The 19,106-nt window shown below is 44.2% G+C and overlaps 1 protein-coding gene across 11 annotated transcripts in view; it reads right to left on the minus strand.

The window, feature by feature from the left end:
* Nucleotides 1-19,106, minus strand: part of LOC124242708 (sodium- and chloride-dependent GABA transporter 2) — a 68,626-nt gene that overhangs the window by 26,955 nt on the left and 22,565 nt on the right. For 2 of the 11 annotated variants that reach the window (XM_046667965.1, XM_046667982.1), the window contains exons 1-2: nt 11,470-11,641; nt 8,746-8,949 (exon numbers count right to left, since the gene is read on the minus strand). The exons of 1 other annotated variant lie outside the window; for it this stretch is intronic. In XM_046667965.1, the coding sequence (XP_046523921.1) occupies nt 8,746-8,949; nt 11,470-11,482 (217 nt within the window). In that variant the 5' untranslated portion in view covers nt 11,483-11,641. Of the gene's footprint in view, nt 1-8,745; nt 8,950-10,358; nt 10,561-11,271; nt 11,319-11,469; nt 11,654-12,791; nt 13,118-19,106 lie in introns of those variants that run through there. 8 more of the 11 variants (XM_046667999.1, XM_046667958.1, XM_046667932.1 and 5 more) reach the window with 7 other exon arrangements.

Genomic DNA, 19,106 nt, shown 5'->3' on the forward strand with positions numbered 1-19,106 from the left:
AAAAGATTGGCAACAGTTGTTAGCCCAGGTGCCAATCTTAAAAAAAAAAAAAAAAGTAAAGAAAAGGAAAAATATAAGACAGAATGAGAAAAAATATTTGCAAAATGCATATTTGATAAAAGACTTGTACTCAGAATTTATAAAGAACTCTCAAAATTCAGTGTAAGAAAACAAACAACCCATTTTTTTAAATGGTCAAAAAATTTGAACAGGTTTTCACCAAAGAAGATATATGGGTTGCAAATAAGCACATGAAAAGATGCTCAACATCATTAGTCATTAGGGAAATACAAATTAAAATGACAATGAGATAATATTACACACCAATTTGAGAAGTTAAAATTAAAAAGACTGACCAAGCATTGGTGAGGATGTGGAAAAACTGGCACTTGCATCCACTGCTGGCAGGAATGTAAAATGGTGCAACCATTTTGGAAGAGTGTTTGGCGGTTTCTTAAAAAGCTAAAAGCGCACCTACGATGTAAACCAGTCATTCCACTCCTAGTATCTACTCAAGGGAAATGAAAGCATGTATTTATACAAAGACTTGTGTCCAGATGTTCTCAGTGGTTTTATCTGTAACAGCTAAAACCTGGAAGCAATCCAAATGTCCATCAACAAGAGAACAGATAAACCAATTGTAGTATACCCACATAAGGGAACACTACTCAGTAATAACAAGGAACGAACTACTGATACTCAAAAAATCTCAAAATAATTTTGCTGAGCGAAAGAATCCAGATAAAGTACATACAGCAAGATTCCATTTATATAAAATTCTAAGAAATGCAAACTAATGTACAGCGACAGAAAATAACCTAAGCATTGGTCAACAGGTGCATGGATAAAGAAAATGTGGGGGCATATCTATAGATAGATAGATGCACATGTATAGATATACATATACACGTGTATAGAGATATATATACACACACATACACACAATGAAATACTATTTTGTCATAAAAAAAGAAGGAAATTCTGCCTTTTGAGACAACAAAGAAAGACCTCAAGGGCATTATTCTAAGTAAAATAAGTCAGAGAAAGAGAAATACTATATGATCTCACTTACATGTAGACTCTAAAAAAGCCAAACTCATGGAAATAGAGAGTAGGACGGTGGTTGTCAGAGGCTAGGGGGTGGGAGAAATGGGGAGATACTGGTCAAAGGCTATAAACTTCCAGCCATTAAGATGAGTAAGTTCTGGGGATCTAACGTACAGCTTGGTGACTATAGTGAACTATACTGTACTATACACTTGAAAGTTAAGAGAGTAGATCTTAAATGTTATCACCACACACACACAAAACGGTAATTATGTGAGGGAACAGAAGTGTTAACTAACCTTATTGTGGTAATCATTTCACAATATGTGAGTGTATTAAATCATCACATTGTACACCTTAAACTTATATTATATATCAATAACATACCAATAAAGCTGTAATATATATATATTTCAAAAAAACAGGTCTGTGGTTGCATTGGGATGGGGTAGCAGAGGTCAGAGTTGGAATAAAGGAACAGGAGGAAATTTTGTGAAGTGACAGATATGTTCATTATCTTGAGGCAATGGTTTCAAGGGTGTATAGATATGTCAAAATTTACCAAATTGTACACTTTAAATATGTGCAATTTATTGTAAGTCAATTATATCTTAATAAAACTGTTTCAAGGGCCACCCGGTGGCGCAGCGGTTAAGTGTACACATTCCACTTTGGCGGCCTGGGGTTCACCAGTTTGGATCCCGGGTGTGGACATGGCACCACTTGGCAAGCCATGCTGTGGTAGGCATCCCACATATAAAGTAGAGGAAGATGGGCACAGATGTGAGCTCAGGGCCAGTCTTCCTCAGTAAAAAGGAGGATTGGCGGCAGATGTCAGCTCAGGGTTAATCTTCCTCCAAAAAAAAAAAAAAAAAAACCTGTTTCAAGCAAAAGTTAATGGGGTCTAGAGTTCTCTAGTTCTTCACCTTCCAAACCTCTGGCATGTAGTCCACACATCCATAATTCAGGCACTGAGGGAAACACTTGATTACCTCAAGGGGAAAGAAATAAAGATCGTAAACAATGCAGGCTAATAAGTACATAAGTCAATCCAAGACTTTTTGGGCAGGAGTGGAAAATTAGGGAAGAGAGAGCCCCATAGCTTATGTGAACAGTCACTGATGAGGGTTGGAAACATTGCAGTAACGGAGAGAGAGAGAGAAAAGAAAGAGAGAAGAGAGGATAAAAGAGAGAGACAGGATAGAGAGCGAACTGAGTTTTCCGCCCAGGTCAAGCCTCTCCTCCACATCTGTATGCTCCTTGCTCTTTCCCAACAAACCAAGCCAATGTTTAACAGCACTGGGTCCAATGGTCAGCTCTGTTCCCCTCCTTCTCTCCCTCTTTGAGCACCTGGGCAGCATGCCACAAGGGACAAGGTCCACATCCACCAGGCAGGGCCACTGGCCTAAAAGTGGGGAAGTTGTGAGGGGCAGAATGGAACCCAAGGACCCAGGTGCAGACTGGGGAGTCCTATAGGGCAGTCGGCCTCTTTTCCCACCCAAGCCCCAGGCGCCACCACTGAAAAATGGAGTTAGTCCTGGAGATGAAGGATGGAGTTCACAGTTACCTGCTCCCGCGTATGCCCCACGTTAGTCTCTTCCCCACAATTCTAAAATGTCCCGGCATTTTTCCCTACAGAATGGGAGAGACCACATGCCCATCCTAGAAGGAATCATTCTGCTGGCCACTCTTCTTAAAAGGAGCACACTGTGTGATGTCACCTGTAATGTTCCAGGTGACATTTTTTAAGACACAAACTAATGATAGTCCACATGAGCAACACAGCAGTGAGCATACATGAACACTTATATGCTCTAATCAACACTAATCTGACCAATACTGGGCACTGAGTAATTAACCAAAAACAGTAACAAATGGTCACGCGCTACTAAAATAAGTATTACTCTCATATGAAGAAAAGCGCTCCTCATTTCTCTTTGTTCTTTAGCACCTACAAATAGCATCAAGGGGAAGAGTCTTCCGTGGTGCCAGGTGCCATTTCTCCCCTTTACATTGGTGTCTATGCGCTCTCTCCCTACAGTCTGGAGCTGAGTTTTACTGTGTTGCTGCCCTTCCCCCACAGTCCTTCCCCTCTAAGATCCCTATTTCTGAGAGGTCCAGCTGTGCTACACTCATGGAGTCTCCAGTCCCAGGTATTCTGGGTGTTGAGGAACTCAGTCTGTCAGCAGCCAGGTTCCAAGGAGCTGGAGGGGTGTCATCTGGAAGCCCGTGTTCTGAAGCACCAGGATCTGGGTGTTTGGAGACTGAAGATCAGAAGGGAGGAGGGCTTGGACAGGACAGGGAAGAAAGGAGCATCGGTGGTCACACAAGGCGGTCTCTAGCTGCTGTTCTAAGACTGGCAGAAACCAAAGATTCTCAGCACAGGTGACCTCCGCCCCCAGTTTTCAACAACCGATTTAGAAATGAAGTATAAAATGATTGGCAGATGATCTGTTTTGTCTGGGCTGAGACTGGCAGGCAACTCACTTAAATTCCCTCCTGGCAGAGTTGCATCCTATTGCCGAAACCCTCTCCTACCACCTTCTCCTGCATCATGCCTCTCAGCTTACCCAGTCTCCTCATCCCCACAGCTAGCGCTTTAGCTGGACAGGCCCTGGAGAAAGACCAGGTTTGCTCTCCCTCCTGGGAGTTGAGGGTGGAGAGCTGGGGAAAGAGTTCAAATGTGCAGCTTCTTTAGCAACTTCACCAGTCATGAGACCTATCCCCAACATCGCTGGACACACTGGGCACTATACTACCATGCAGCACTCGCGTTGCTTATTTCCACTCCAGAGGGAGAATACAGAAAGAAGAGATGAATTTCATCCACTCCTGAGTTTTGCCCATATATATTTCCCTATTTCCAATCTTTCCCTCCTGCATTATCTTAAACTTATTGCAACCAGTCTTTGCCCCAGCACGCTGCTGCAACTGCTCTTACAATGTCACCAATGCTGCTAAACCCAACGATCAATTCTCATTCCTCGTCTTTCTTAACCTTTCAGCAGCAGTTGATGTAGTTATCTCTCCCTCCTCCCTGATACCATTGCTTTACTTGCCTTCCAAATACCCCATTCTCTTGGTTTTCATCCTACTTTACTGGTTTCTCTCCCTCTGTCTATTTTGCTGGTTCCTCCTCTTCTCCCAGATCTTTTTTTCTTTTTCTTTTTTGAGGAAGATTAACCCTGAGCTGACTGCTGCCAATCCTCCTCTTTTTGCTGAGGAAGACTGGCCCTGAGCTAACACCCATACCCATCTTCCTCTACTTTATATGTGGGATGCCTACCACAGCATGGCTTGCCAAGCGGTGCCATGTCTGCACCCGGATCCAAACCGGGGAATCCCGGGCCGCCGAGGCAGAACGCGTGCACTTAACCACTGCGCAACCGGGCCGGCCCCTCTCCCAGATCTTTTAAGCTCCTTGATCTCTTTTCTTATACCATCAAAATCCAATGACTTTCAAACTTATATCTCCAGTCCAGATCTCTCTCACAAACTCTGGACTCACACACACGACTGCCTAGCTGACAGCTCTACTTGGATATCTGACAGATGTCTCACCTCAACATTCCCAAAACTCAGCTCCTTATTTTCCTCCTAAAACCTGCACCTCTCATAGACTTTCACATCTCAACAAACAGCAACTCCTTCCTACTACCTGCTCAGGCTAAAATCCTTGGATTGCTTAGACCAAGTGGTAGCAGTGGAGGTGATGAGAAGTGTCAGATTCTGCATATTTCATGTGGGGTCTCCAGTCCGAGATATTCTGGGTGTGGAGGAATTCATTCCATTGGCAGTCAGGGTCCAGGGAGCTGGAGAGGGTCCAGCCGAAGGCCCATGTTCTACAGCACCCAGGATCTGGGTATGTGGGTAGAGCCAACAGTTACGACAGAAAGAAGGGAATCAAGGATGACTCCGAGATTTTTAGCCTTGTAGCTGGTCTCCTCCGCCCTTACTCCTCTACTGTCAGTCCTCAACATAGAAGCCATAGAGATTATCTTAGAATCTAAGATCATGCCACTCCTTCTCAAAACCCTGCTGTGACTCCCCTCATCACTAGAGTAAAAGCCAAAGTCTCCCCGTAGCTGACAAGGACCCACATGATCTGCCACTGCCACCCTATTTACTTCTCTCACCTCACCTTCCACTTACTGCCCTCCTGGCAGCTCGGCTAAGAAGCCAGTCAGCCTCTTGCTTTAGGACCATTAAGCTTTTTGTTTCCTCTGCCTGGAGCACTTTCACCCCCATTGTCTACTTGGTCAGCATCCTCACTCCTGGCAAGGCTTTGCTCAAATGTTCTCAATGTGACCACCCTCCTCTCACTCTTGATCCCCTTTACCCACCTCTACTCGGTTTTCTTCCATAGCACTTATTAGCTTCTGATACATTATATAATTTTCCTATTTACTATATTTATTGTTTATTGGCTGTCTCTCTTTTTTAGAATGTAAGTCCCAAGAGGACAAGGAACTGGTCTGTTTCGTTTATAGGTGTATCCCAACCACTTACGATAATTTCTGGCACGTGGTAGGCCCTCAGTATGTAGTTGTTGTTGAATGACACAGTCAGGGGCAGGACTTGGTTGGCCCCATGCTGGGGCCACTGACTGAGACTGGACACTCTAGAAAGCCATCAGGATGAGGAAGGTGCTTGTGGTGGACTGGCCACAGGTCCTGGACAGCAGGGAGGGTATTTACCTAGGAGATGATTGAGGCCGCGTCCCTCCCATCCATCTCCCTAAAAAGCCTACCAGTTGCACCTGATTTTGAATGGGCTTCTCTGCACCACCTTCTCAGCTTCTCTGGTTTTCAACTATAATGTTCAACTGTTGCCTGTTCTTCCGTCATATTCTTGCCTCAGCCCTTTCCCTGCGCTGGAACTCACTTTAAACTAGATCTGCCAAATGTAAAAGCTGGAAGGAACCAAAGAAGACATCACTTGTAACTTTAGTTTGAAACTAAAATTACACTTTGGGGACTTTTTCATCCCTGACCTTGCCATTGAACAAATATTAACAATAATAAAGTCCCAGCTTATCCCAACCCCACCTCACCCCAAGCACAAAAGTGGCTATTCAAAGCTATGAAGCTAGAGAGAGGGCCCATGAGCAGGATACGTGACCTGAGCATTGTACACCCAGAGCAGCCCAGCATCGTTCTCCAGAACTCGCTCAGAGTATTTCTCTCATCCCCGAGGAGTCCAAGCCCCAATCTGAGAACCACGGGTTTAAATAAAATGACTAGCCAGGGAGGAAAAGGGTCAAACCAATCTAACTGGTCTCCATTGTCCTCACCCTCCTTCCCCACATTAACAGCAAAGGATCCTATCATAAAGATGCTTTGGTCTCTTCTTTGACAAAGAGACAGATGACAAGATGAAGTGTTAGGGCCCATTCTCTGTAGGAGCTTGTTTTCCTTGGGAGGCGAGGGGAGTTAAATGTCGACAGAAGGCTTAAACAACTGGGAACACCAAAAACCAGAAAAATAGGTATGTCTAGGTTCCTCTAATGACCATACGTATCTTTGGTTAGTCCCCCTTACCTTGGCAAAGGAACATTTCCATTAATTCACTCAGTGGCCCTGGATGACATGCCCTTCAGAGCAAACCTGGGCATTAGCCTCCAGCTCCAGAGCCCCTCAGAAACACTTCCCTCCAGCTGCTGTTGTCCATCAAGGAAAAGAGAAGAGGCGTTCTAAGGCCCTGAGCTTGATCAAGGAGGAGATTATGGGTGGTGGTGTATGGACTAAATAAAGAGAACTTGACAGGATCCAGGACCCCTAAAAATGTCTCCACTATCAACTGGGATCAGCAGTGCTGGTAGGCAGGCTCTATCCAGGGAGGAAGAAGCCACAGCATCCACCCTCCTGCCTCCAGCTTCCCCTACAAGCACCCATGTGAAAAACCAAGGGCCACAGATGCTCTTTTCTTCCCGGGCCTGCATTTCCACCCAAACATAGTCACACATTTCCATGCCTGCGCCAATTTACCACAGCGCCCTGAGGCAGAGCTCAGACCCAAATATGGCCAGACAGCCTCACCTCAGCAGAGTAAGCCCCACGGTCCCCCTGCTCCTGTCACTGCTCCCTTTTACTTCCCCTTCTTCAGCCCAGTAGGTTTGAAGTAGACCTGGAAATCACTCTCTCCCACCTCTTTGTGCCTTTCCTGCTAATTCCGACACCAACCTTTACCCAATTCCAGAGAGGCTTGGGGAAAGCGGCTCATCTCTTAATCTTTCTGCCACGTGAGAAGCTAAGCTGGTTACTAGGTTCCAGATACAGGGTCCCAATGCCCAGCTTAGGCCCCAGACTCCTTCTCCTCCCTGGACCAGCCCCATCCCTTCACCCAGTGCTTTGAAGGGCGAGATTTCAGGCCTAAGCTCCTAAACAAGCATGTGGGGTGTCCAGAGCTAGGTTCAAAGTGGGAAGACCTCCCTCTTTCCCTCACAGTGCAGACTGAGCAAAGTCCCGTGATTTCAGGCTGCCGGCCAGAAATTCCTGGTGAGAAAGGACATATCAGCCCATTCCCACCCCTCTGGAAAAACATAATTTCCAACTCCAAGGCCAATCCCTAAATGCTGCAATACTGAGAATAAGACTCCATGGCTCAGAGCATCTCTCTGTCCACCCACCTCCACTCTGTGTCATGTGCTTTCTCTTTCCAAAACTATTGTGAGACTGAGCTTAATGCATGTGGAGGCTCCTGCTCACCTGCGAAAGGACAGGGGTTGCACTAGGGTGCCCTCCAACATTTGTGACCGTGAAATTACCACTCCACTCAGAATTTTCCCCCATGACCTACCTCTGCATTCCCCTTTCTTCCCACTTAGACTGCAGCCTCACTTCAAAACCACACCTAGGAGCCCCAACCTCTATAAGCTTTACCCAACAACAAGGAGATCTTCCTAACCTGCCCAGCCAAAACACTTTAGGATCTGGGAAGTCCCTCTGGGGCTTCCCACAAAGATCTGGGATTCCTTGAAGGGGAGTTAGTTGTAGGAAAATTACCACCACTGCTGTGGGGGTAGCAGTTACCCCAGGGGCCTAAAATGGAGGGTTGAGAAGCCAGTAAAGACCTAGTAAAGAGTTAGAGTCAATGCTCCCCACACGTATTTTCAGTGGAAAATTTTCAAAGGAAGAGCCACTAGTATCAAAGGTTATGACACTGGTGGGAGTCGGGTAATGAACGGCTTAGGGAATGTCATGGTGCCAGCAGAGGAGGGGGAAGACACAAAGCCATGGCTTAGGGGTCTCAAGACGACAGGACAGTTTGGTATCAACATCATCTTCAACATCTACCATTTAAGCACTTTACATACACTATCTCTAATCCTTACAACAACCTTGAAGGGTAGGTATTACTATCTCAATTTACAGGAGCAGCAATTGAGGCTCTGAGGGCTTAACTAACTTGCCCAAGATTACACAGAGAATCAGTAGCAAAGCCAGAATCCAAACTGTGATCCATCTGGTTCCAAGGCTATATTCATATTTCTATGATGCCACCCTACAATAGAAAACCCCCTGGAGAAGTCAGATGAGCTGTCTAGGTCTCAGTCTCATGCAATGTCCTTAATGACTTCTAAGGGTCTTTCCAATTCCAGCATTCTGTGTGTCTATGGGACTCTCTGGAGGGGCAGAAGGTGAGGAGATGGAGACGTCCTCCTTGCAGGGGTGGCTGGAGTGGCGCAATGGCTCTCACCTCCCCCATTTTTGTAGCAGAGATAGGGAAACCTCCAGACGTTGCCTAGGCCAATGATCTCCCCGGCCACTGACAGCACAAACTCCATCTTGTTGTTCCACTGCCCCCGTTCCAGGTTGCCATCCTCCGCCTTTTCCACAACTGGGTACACTGGTTTTGTCTCTCCATTACTGGTTGTGCCTGAGACCCTGCTATCCATCCCACCTGGAAAACAAGCAGGGCGCTCTGTTACTGTTAGAACCCTGGAAGGAAAGCCTTCCCCCTTTCTTCACCAGCAAATTCCCAAGGGAATAAATACACTGGAAGAGATGAATTCCTACTCCCTTGGCTATGGACCCATGTCCTCCTTAACGTCTTTTATTGGTAAAGGTGGGTAACAGCTGCTGAGAATAAAGGTTCCTTTCCTGTTTCAGGAAGAAAGCACTGACACTGACATACAGACACTGCTTCCATCAAGCAGGTTCTCCTGGGTTGGGGCTTGTAGCAGTGGAAGAATTCACACAGCCCCTAGGTTGTCTAAGTTCTCCCTGCCATCCTACAACTATCCTTGTCTGTAGTAGCACGTGCTTCAGTTTTCCCCATTCTCTATGCTTGGGACAGGTGAAAGGGTGGGATTTTTATACATGCTCAGAGCCACCAATTTTCCTTGCAGGCATTTACTCTAAGGAAATAATTGTGACTGTGGGTACAGATTTGGCATTGAGGATGGTCAGTGTTTATAACAGCAAAAAATGAGAAAGTACATAGATGTTCAGAAACGGTAAATAGGTTAACAAATTTGGCACATACAAATACTATATAATCATTAAAAATTGTATAGCAGAAGAAAGTGTAATGAAATGAAAAAGTGTTCATAATATGTGAAGTGAAAATAGCTATAAAATAGCACATACAATATGATTATGCTTGAAAAACATTTCATAAAGTATTTGTATGCATTGAAAGATTAGGCTATGTGCCAAAATATTTCTCTCGGTAGTTGGATTATGGGAATATTTTCCTTATCTATATTTCCTACATTTTTGTCAAAGAGCATGTCGTTTTATTTTGTAATATGAAAATAAAAGCTAGTTTTTAAAAAAGTATTCCAAAGGAATGAGAGGGTGAGTGAGCCCAGGGTCTCTGAACAAGATGAGTCCAGCTACTCCCTTCATCTCTCTCCGAAATCAGCATAAGAAAAAGGTGAAGTATGGGCTCTTTTCCTTTTGGTGACGAATTTCCACTTTGTAAATAAAGAAGCTGCAGCTCAGAGAGGTTAAATAATAGATCTGCTGCCGCAGAGCTAGTAAACAGCACAGCCAGGACTTGAATCCCCTCTGTCCCGGCTCTTTTAACTCCATCTCTTGATTCCCTCGGCTGCCGAGATTTATCAGCATGCCTAATATAAGCATCTTCTAATGCCTCCTCCCTGACTTTTTACAGTGGCCCTTTTTCTGGAGAAGTGGGTAGAAGGACTTTTTCTATACCTCAAAAAAAGTTCATGTTAACAGAACTTTCTCAGAGGGAGCCCCATCTGGCCAGAGACTCTCTTGTGGCTCTGCCTCCCCAGCTGAGCTACCCAAGGGATCCAGAAAGTCAGAGAAAGTCAGAGAACACTAGTCACTTTTGCTTACTTAATAAATTAGGGAATGGGCTCCAAAGATTGTTTGTGGGCTAAGAAGGAGAAACCCAAGCAGCTGGTCCCAAGAAGTTTCCTCGGTCCTTTTGAGAAGATTGTCTAACGCTTGTGCCGCTTCTGGGCCTCCCTTTAGCATCTGAAGGATGTCTTCCAATGATGGAACACCGTCTCCCTTCACTTCTTCATCCTCTCAGACCCTAGAAGAAACAGTAGCCCTATCCTGGGTCCCCTAGCCTCATTAGGGTACCATCTCAAATGTGGCATCGTGCAGAAGAAAGGACTTGAGCTGTAGAGTCAGACAGGCCAGGGTTCAAACCTCAGCTGTGGCCACACCACTGCCTGACCTCAGGGAAGTTAATTACTCTGAGCCTTAGTTTGCTCATCTGTAAAAGTGAGAATGATAGAATATACTTAGCTATCCTATCATTATACTTAAATGTACACATATACTTAGATATGACTTATTATATATACTTACTACTTATTCCATATACTTAGATATTATATAGCAAATGAGGTTTTATATATATGAAAGCACTTGGTAGGATAACAGGCACTTGTATTTTTATTTCTTTTAATCCTGTCAAAATTTTTAAGTTCTTTCAAGTCTCAATATTGTCTCATTTCACAGAGAAGAAAGTCTTCCTTTTCTTAGAATTAAACCCAAACATCTTTCCTCTCTGCCTAGGGTTCTCTTTCTCCAAATCACATTGTCCCTTAAGTCAAAAGCCACTGAAGTTTCAGAAAGTTGAGAAAACAGCATATAGTCTTTGCATATGCACACAGAAACGGCAGGAGCATTTTCTAGGGAAGGATAAAAAAAACCCTTTGGTTTTAAGTCCTACGGATCCCACCAACCTATAGTCTGAGTCTCGGAAACAGAAAAAGAAGAGAAGAATGTTACCAACCTTCGTGCAGTTGCTGCCAGAGGTCCAGTCGGGGGGAGAAGGATTATCTAAGGGGGAAGGGGAAGGTGCTGGCTATTTAAAGTGTGATTCCAACTCCTCCGCTGCATTTGTAATTCTAAACTTGGCCCAGCCCACATTCCGCCCTCCTGCCTCCCCACTCCCCTGTTCTCCCCTCCCCTCGGGCACCAGACAACTCACACTTGAGTGACATCACAGCCCGGGGAGTGTGTGCACACCCTGGCAGGTCAGGCCAGTTGCTTGTGAGCTTATCGGCAGCCAGCACGCTCTCCTCCCTGTAGCTCACGTGCTCCTCCCTCTTGGTGACCTCAGGGTCTTTCTAGAAGGGTCCTGCCTTCCACCCCTTTCTCCAACTCAGGTGCTCCTATAAATCCATCAAGAATAGGTGTTTCTTTGGTCAGATGCTGTGTAGATTAATTTAAAATACATTTATCTTACCCTTTTGCAGCTTACAATTTGGGTTGGACAATGATTTAGAATAAAGACATACAGATTATAGAATTCTGAGAAGTCAGGAAAACTTCCTAAACACACACACACATTTATACACATATAGAAAAGTCTGAAAAAATATTCACTGAACAGTTAATAGTAGTTACATTAGGAGAGTAGGGTTGGAGCCAGCAGATGTAGTAGAGAGACATTCACTTCTATTTTTAAGCTTCAGTTTTGTTTGAATTTTTAAATAACGTGCTAGAGTTGATTTTTTTAAAATAATTTCTTAAATCAATAAAGAAAAGGAAGTGCCAAGGTTTAAAAGAAAGCAAAGCCCTAAATCTGTCATAAGTGAAGGAGCTGGTTGCGAAGAAGAGACAGAGGCCGTCACGGGAGCTTTGTTCTGAGGCAGGAACAGCCCAGGGAGGCAGCTGTGGCGAGTGGAGGATCATTCATTCAGCTCGGAGTCGGCTCCAAGGGCCAGGGGCGGGGCCCCCGCTCAGCCACGTGCTGAATGAAGCGCAGTGCTGTGCAGCGGAAAGCGGCTGTGGCTTTGAAGCCAGATGGTCCAGGGTCTGAGTCCTGCTTCTATCACTTTCCAGTTTGTGGCCTTGAGCAAGTATTCAACTTCAGAAAGTCTTGTTTTCTCATCTATAAAAAGGGGAGAATATTCCTTACCTTGCAAGGTTGTGTGAGGTTTCCGGAGATAATGTGTATATGTCAAGGGCTAATGCATAGCAAGCCCTCAAACAGTAGCTATTATTTATCTTTAAGGAATTATTCACAGTGAGCAGGGGCGTTGTCTTGAAAGGGGTGGGTTTGAGAGACCCCTGAAACTAGGGGTCCGACGAGACAGTAAGAATGAATCAGGGGGTGGGGGTGGGGTGCTGAATGAGATCATAAAGATGTGCCTGAAAGGACCAAGAGGAATGGAAAGGAGGGTAAATCAGATTCTAAGGAAGTTTCGATTTCTCTCATCCTTCATCCGCCTCTAGGGCGTTGAAGCAGCGGCGGGGAAACACATCGTGACAACAGCGAGGGAGCCTGGTGGACATTATTATTCTTACATTTCAGCTGCCCGTCTTCCTCGCCCCTTCTAACCATCCATCCGTCTGATTTAACTGCGTAAAGCAACAGACCACGGAGTGACGTCAGCATCATGGCGGAGCGAGTCGTTCCCTTGGTCTCTCCCCTCTAGGTGACAACTAAAGGGACGTCTATTAACCAGCAGAGGATTCCCTACACAGCACAACAGGATGCCCATGCGGCTATACAGCTGAAGGTGGGCAGACCGGGCCCGAGGGGGAGCAGCGGAACTGGGGCAGCGGCCCCACTTCCGGCAGCGACCCAGGCCGGCCAGCCTCCCTCGGCCGCGGCGCGAAGGCAGCGGAGGCGGGGCGGCCGCGCGAACGTCTGCCCAGCGGCCGAGCCCGCCCGCGAGCGCCTACGTGCGAGCGCCGCCCGCGGCCGCAGCTCCCGGCGACCCCAGCGCCCCTACAAAGGGTGGTGGTAGGTGGAATCTGCTTCCGGAAACAGCAGGAACCACAGAAGGTGACCTCGCGACCCGACACCAGCTCCACCAGCAGCGAGGGATGTATACAAATCCTGGTGTCCCCAGGCCCCCTGCCAGTGACACCAACACCCATGCGCCCAGCACCCCGGCACCTGTGCAACCAGCACCCCAAGACAACCCAGGAACCTGACAATCTGAACAGACCAATCACAAATAAAGAGATTGAAACAGTAATCAAAAACCTCCTAAATACAAAAGTCCAGGATTAGATAGCGTCTCTGGTGAATTCTACCAAACATTCAAAGAAGATTTAACACCTATCCTTATCAAACTATTCTGAAGCTTGAAGAAGACTGGAAGCTTCCTAACTCATTCTATGAGGCCAACATCACCCTGATACCAAAGCCAGACAAGGACAACACAAAAAAGGCCAATATCACTGATGAACATAGATGGAAAAATCCTCAACAAAATGTTAGCAAATCGAATACAACAATACATTAAAAGAATCATATGCCAGAATCAAGTGGGATTTATTCCAGGGATGCAGGATGGTTCAACATCTGCAAATCAATCAATGTGATACAGCACATTCACAAAATGAGGAATAAAAAACACAGGATCGGGCCGGCCCAGTTTGCACACTCTGCTTCTGCAGCCAGGGTTTTGCCAGTTCAGATCCTGGCTGTGGACATGGCACTGCTCATCAGGCCATGCTGAGGTGGTGTCCCACATTCCGTAACTAGAAGGACCCACTACTAAAAAATATACAGCTATGTACTGGGGGGCTTTGGAGAGAAGAAGGAAAAATTTTAAAAAATAAAATACAAAACAAAAAATCACAGGATTGTCTCAATAGATGCAGAGAAAGCATTTGACAAGATCCAACATCCATTTATGATAAAAAAAAAACCTCTCAATAAAATAGGTATAGAAGGAAAGTACTTCAATATAATAAAGGCCATATATGACAGACCCACAACCAACATCATATTCAATGGTGAAAAATTGAAAGCCATCCCTCCGAGAACAGGAACAAGACAAGGGTGCCCACTCTCACCACTCTTATTCAACATAGTACTGGAAGTGTTGGCTAGTGCAATCAGGCAAGAAAAAGAAATAAAAAGGATCCAAATTGGAAAGGAAGGAGTAAAACTCTCACTGTTTGTGGATGACATGATTCTAGATATAGAAAACCCTAAAGAATCCACCAGAAAACTATTAGAAATAATCAACAACTACAGCAAAGTTGCAGGGTACAAAATCAACATATAAAAATAAGTTGCACTTCTTTTTTTTCTTTTTTCTTTTTTTTTTAAGATTTTTATTTTTCCTGGGGCCGGCCTGGTGGCGCAACAGTTAAGCGCACATGTTCCGCTTTGGCGGCCCGGGATTCACTGGTTCAGATCCTGGGTGCAGACATGGCACCACTTGGCAAGCCATGCTGTGGCAGGCATCCCACATATAAAGTAGAGGAAGACAGGCATGGAGGTAGCTCAGGGCCAGTCTTCCTCAGCAAAAAGAGGAGGATTGGCAACAGCTCAGGGCTAATCTTCCTTAAAAAAAAAAAAAAAGATTTTATTTTTCCTTTTTCTCCCAAAGCCCCCTGGTACATAGTTGTGTATTTTTAGTTGTGGGTCCTTCTAGTTGTGGCATGTGGGATGCCGCCTCAGCATGGCTTAATGAGCAGTGCCATGTCCGCACCCAGGATTTGAACCAGCAAAACCCTTGGCCACCAAAGCAGAGCGTGAGAACTTAACCACTCGGCCATGGGGCCAGCCCCATAAGTTGCATTTCTATGCACTAATAACAAACCAGCCGAAAGAAAAGTCAAGAATACAATCCCATTTACAGTGGCAAGAAAAAGAATAAAATATCTAGGAGTGGGGCCGGCCCAGTTGTGCAGTGGTTGGGTTTGCACGTTCCGCTTCAGCAGCCTGGGGTTTGCCAGTTCGGATCCTGGGTGCAGACATGGCACCGCTTGGCAAGCCATGCTGTGGCAGGCGTCCCACATATAAAGTAGAGGAAGACGGGCATGGATGTTAGCTCAGGGCCAGTCTTCCTCAGCAAAAAGAGGAGGATTGGCAGCAGATGTTAGCTGAGGGCTAATCTTCCTCAAAAAAAAAAAATCTAGGCGTAAATTTAGCAAAGGAGGCAAGAGACCTATACAAAGAAAACTATAAGATGTTATTGAAAGAAATAAATGATGACATACAGAAATGGAAAGATATTCCATGCTCATGGATTGGAAGAATAAACTTAGTTAAAATGTCCATGTTGCCTGAAGCAATCCACAGATTCAATGCAATCGCAATTAGAATCCCAATGACATTCTTCACGGAAATAGAACAAAGAATCCTAAAATTTATATGGAACAACAAAAGACCCCGAGTAGCCAAAGCAATCCTGAGAAAAAAGAACAAAGCTGCAGGCATCACAATCCCTGACTTAAAAATATACTACACAGCTATATTTTTATATATAAACGGCATGGTACTGGCACAAAAGCAGACACGCAGATCAATGGAACAGAATTGAAGGCCCAGAAATAAAACCACACATCTACAGATAGCTAATTTTCGACAAAGGAGCCAAGAACATACAATGGAGAAAGGAAAGTCTCTTCAATAAATGGTGTTGGGAAAACTGGACAGCCACATGCAAAAGAATGAAAGTAAACCATTTTCTTGCACCATACACAAAAATTAACTCAAAATGGATTAAAGACTTGAAGCTAAGACCTGAAACCATAAAACTCCTAGTAGAAAATATAGGCAGTACACTCTTTGACATCACTCTTAGCAGTATCTTTTCAAATACCATGTCTACTCTGGCAAGGGAAACAAAATTAAAAATAAGCAAATGGGACTACATCTGACTGAAAATCTTCTGTAAAGCAAAGGAAGCCATGAACAAAACGAAAAGACAACCATCAACTGGGAGAAAATATTTGCAAATCATATATCTCACGAGGGATTAATTTCCAAAATATGTAAAGAACACATACAACTGAACAGCAAAAAAACAATCCTGATCAAAGAATGGGCGAGGATGTGAACAGATATTTTTCTAAAGAAGATATACAGATGGCCTACAGGAACATGAAAAGATGTTCACCATCACCAATTATTAGGGAAAAGCAAATCAAAACTACAATATTTCACCTTACACCCTTCAGAATGGCTATAATTAACAAGACAAGAAATAACAAATGTTGGAGAGGATGTGGAGAAAAGATAACCCTCACACATTGCTGATGGGAATGCAGACTGCTGCAGCCATTATGGAAAACAGTATGGAGATTCCTCAAAAAGTTAAAGATAGAAACACCATATGATCCAGAAATACCATATCCCACTACTGGATATTTATCCAAAGAACATGAAATCAACAACTCAAAGAGATTTATTATCCCTATATCACAGTATTATTCACAATAGCCAAAATGTGGAAGCAACCCAAGTGCCCATCAATAGCTGAATGGATAAAGAAGATGTGATACACACACACACACACACACACACACACACACACACACGGTGGAATACTACTCAGCCATAAAAAAGACAAAATCGTTCCATTTGTGACAACATGGGTGGACCTTGAGCGTATTATGCTAAGAGAAATAAGCCAGACAGAGAAAGACAAATACAATATGATTTCACTTATATGTGGAAGATAAACACATGGATAAGGAGAACAGATTCGTGGTTACTGGAGGGGAAAGGGGTTGGGGGAGGGCAAAAGGGTAAAGGGCCACATATGTATGATGATGGATAAAAACTAGACTATCAGTGGTAAACATGATGCAGTCTATACAGAAACTGATATATAATAACGTACACCTGAAGTTTACACAATGTTATAAACCATATGATCTCAATAAAATAATTTAAAAAAAAAAAGCAACAGACCAAAAGGGTCCTCTGGGAGAGGCTGCAAACTCATGCAAAAATGTTCATCTTCAAAGATCATGCTACTATTACTTATCATTGAGTGGTACTTACTAATGACCTATTAACTGAGCATCTAAGCATTGGAAACCCTGGCGTTTTTAATCTAAAATTACCAGATAACTGGAGTTTACTGAGAACTCAAATGCAGTACTCTAAGAAGTTGGCATACCATGCAGCCTTTGGCAATGTTGCACAGCCTTCCCTGTGTCCTCATACAGGCAAATGATTGGAATAAGCAATTTCCAGGAAAGACTCTCGGTGATTAGGGCATCATCAGGATCATCCTGAGTGATTTTGAGTTGCTGCTCTTGTATTAAGGAATGTTTGCTTTTACTTGTTGATCTTTTTGTTTTTATATAACTGCTGCCATATTACCATTTTGATTACTATTTTATTCCTCTGCAAATCTTTATTATACCTAATTTCTATTTCTCTATCAAGTAGGAATGGACACAGTAGGACTTCTGCCCTGCCTAGATTGACCAAAGTTAAAAAAAAGGTTGGGGGCTGGCCCGGTGGCACAGTGGTTAAGTTTGCATATTCCGCTTCGACGGCCCGGGGTTTGCCAGTTCGGATCCTGGGTGCAGACATGGCACCGCATGGCAAGCCATGCTGTGGTAGGCATCCCACGTATAAAGTAGAGGAAGATGGGCATGGATGTTAGCTCAGGGCCAGTCTTCCTCAGCAAAAAGAGGAGGGTTGACAGCAGATGTTAGCCCAGGGCCAATCTTCCTTAAAAAAAAAAAAAAATTTGAGGGGCTGGCCCAGTAGCGTAGTGGTTAAGTTTGCACATTCCACTTCAACAGCCTAGGGTTCACAGGTTCAGATCCTGGGTATGGACCTACACACTGCTCATCAAGCCATGCTGTGGCAGTGTCCCACATACAAAATAGAGGAAGATTGGCACAGATGTTAGCCTAGGGCTAATCTTCCTCACCAAAAAAAAAAAGTTTGAGAACCACTGGTAGATGAGTGTTAGTGACAGTCCCTCACAACTCCCTGTCTGTGTTGAGCACAAATCAGGCAGGATTAGCCTTGCATCCTCCTCATGTCACCATCCTCCTTTGGTCTCCTGGGTGCAGGGTCAGGAAACCTGGAAACAGGTAATACTAGAATCAGTATTCAAGAGTTCTTACTTAAGAAACTGCTGAAGTTTTAAGACTCATCTGAGATTCTTAGCGAGGATAACAAAAGGCGATGCTTCCAAAACAGGATGTATGAAACAAAGTGAACCATGGAGAAAGCAGGCCTCAGAGGTCTTGGTTTCTATCAAGTTGACCCTGGGCATATTTAAATGCCAATACGCCATGATATACTCTCCTGACAATTTCTTGCCTCTACTAGGAGTGGAACAAGAGCAAACAAACTTTAAAAGGAGCATAGTTCATTTCAAAAATAATGTTTCTGAGCAACATCAGTTTCCATGTTGGAATGGGGGGGTGAAGGAAGGGGCGGCGCCTCGCCTCTGGCCGTCTCTGAATTAACAGGCATAGTTCCATTCAAATATGGGGGTCAGGAACATGTTGACCTTTTTGATCTTTTTTCGAATATTACACTGAAAGGGAAGAAAGGAGCACGTAGAACAAACTGAACAACTTATGGTTTGCTAAAACCGGAATAATTTGAGCAAGAAAATGAATAATAATAGTATCAGATTATAACCCAGAGAATAAAATACATTCATGAGTTCATGATAATACAAATAAATAATCAATTAAATGAATAAATGGGGGAGAAAGGACAGCTCTTCCATGCAGGAGAATTCCAATTAACAAATCTAGAAGGAAAGAGAGAACTAGATAATCACCATTAGATAAATACCACTGTAATAATTGTTGTAAACCAAATCCACCAATGAATGCTAAAATTAGTGGATGAAAATTTGAGGAAGAACAGAGTTTACATAATCTCAA

The sequence above is a fragment of the Equus quagga genome, chromosome 1, assembly GCF_021613505.1.
Source record: "Equus quagga isolate Etosha38 chromosome 1, UCLA_HA_Equagga_1.0, whole genome shotgun sequence".
Taxonomy (NCBI): Eukaryota; Metazoa; Chordata; class Mammalia; order Perissodactyla; family Equidae; genus Equus; species Equus quagga.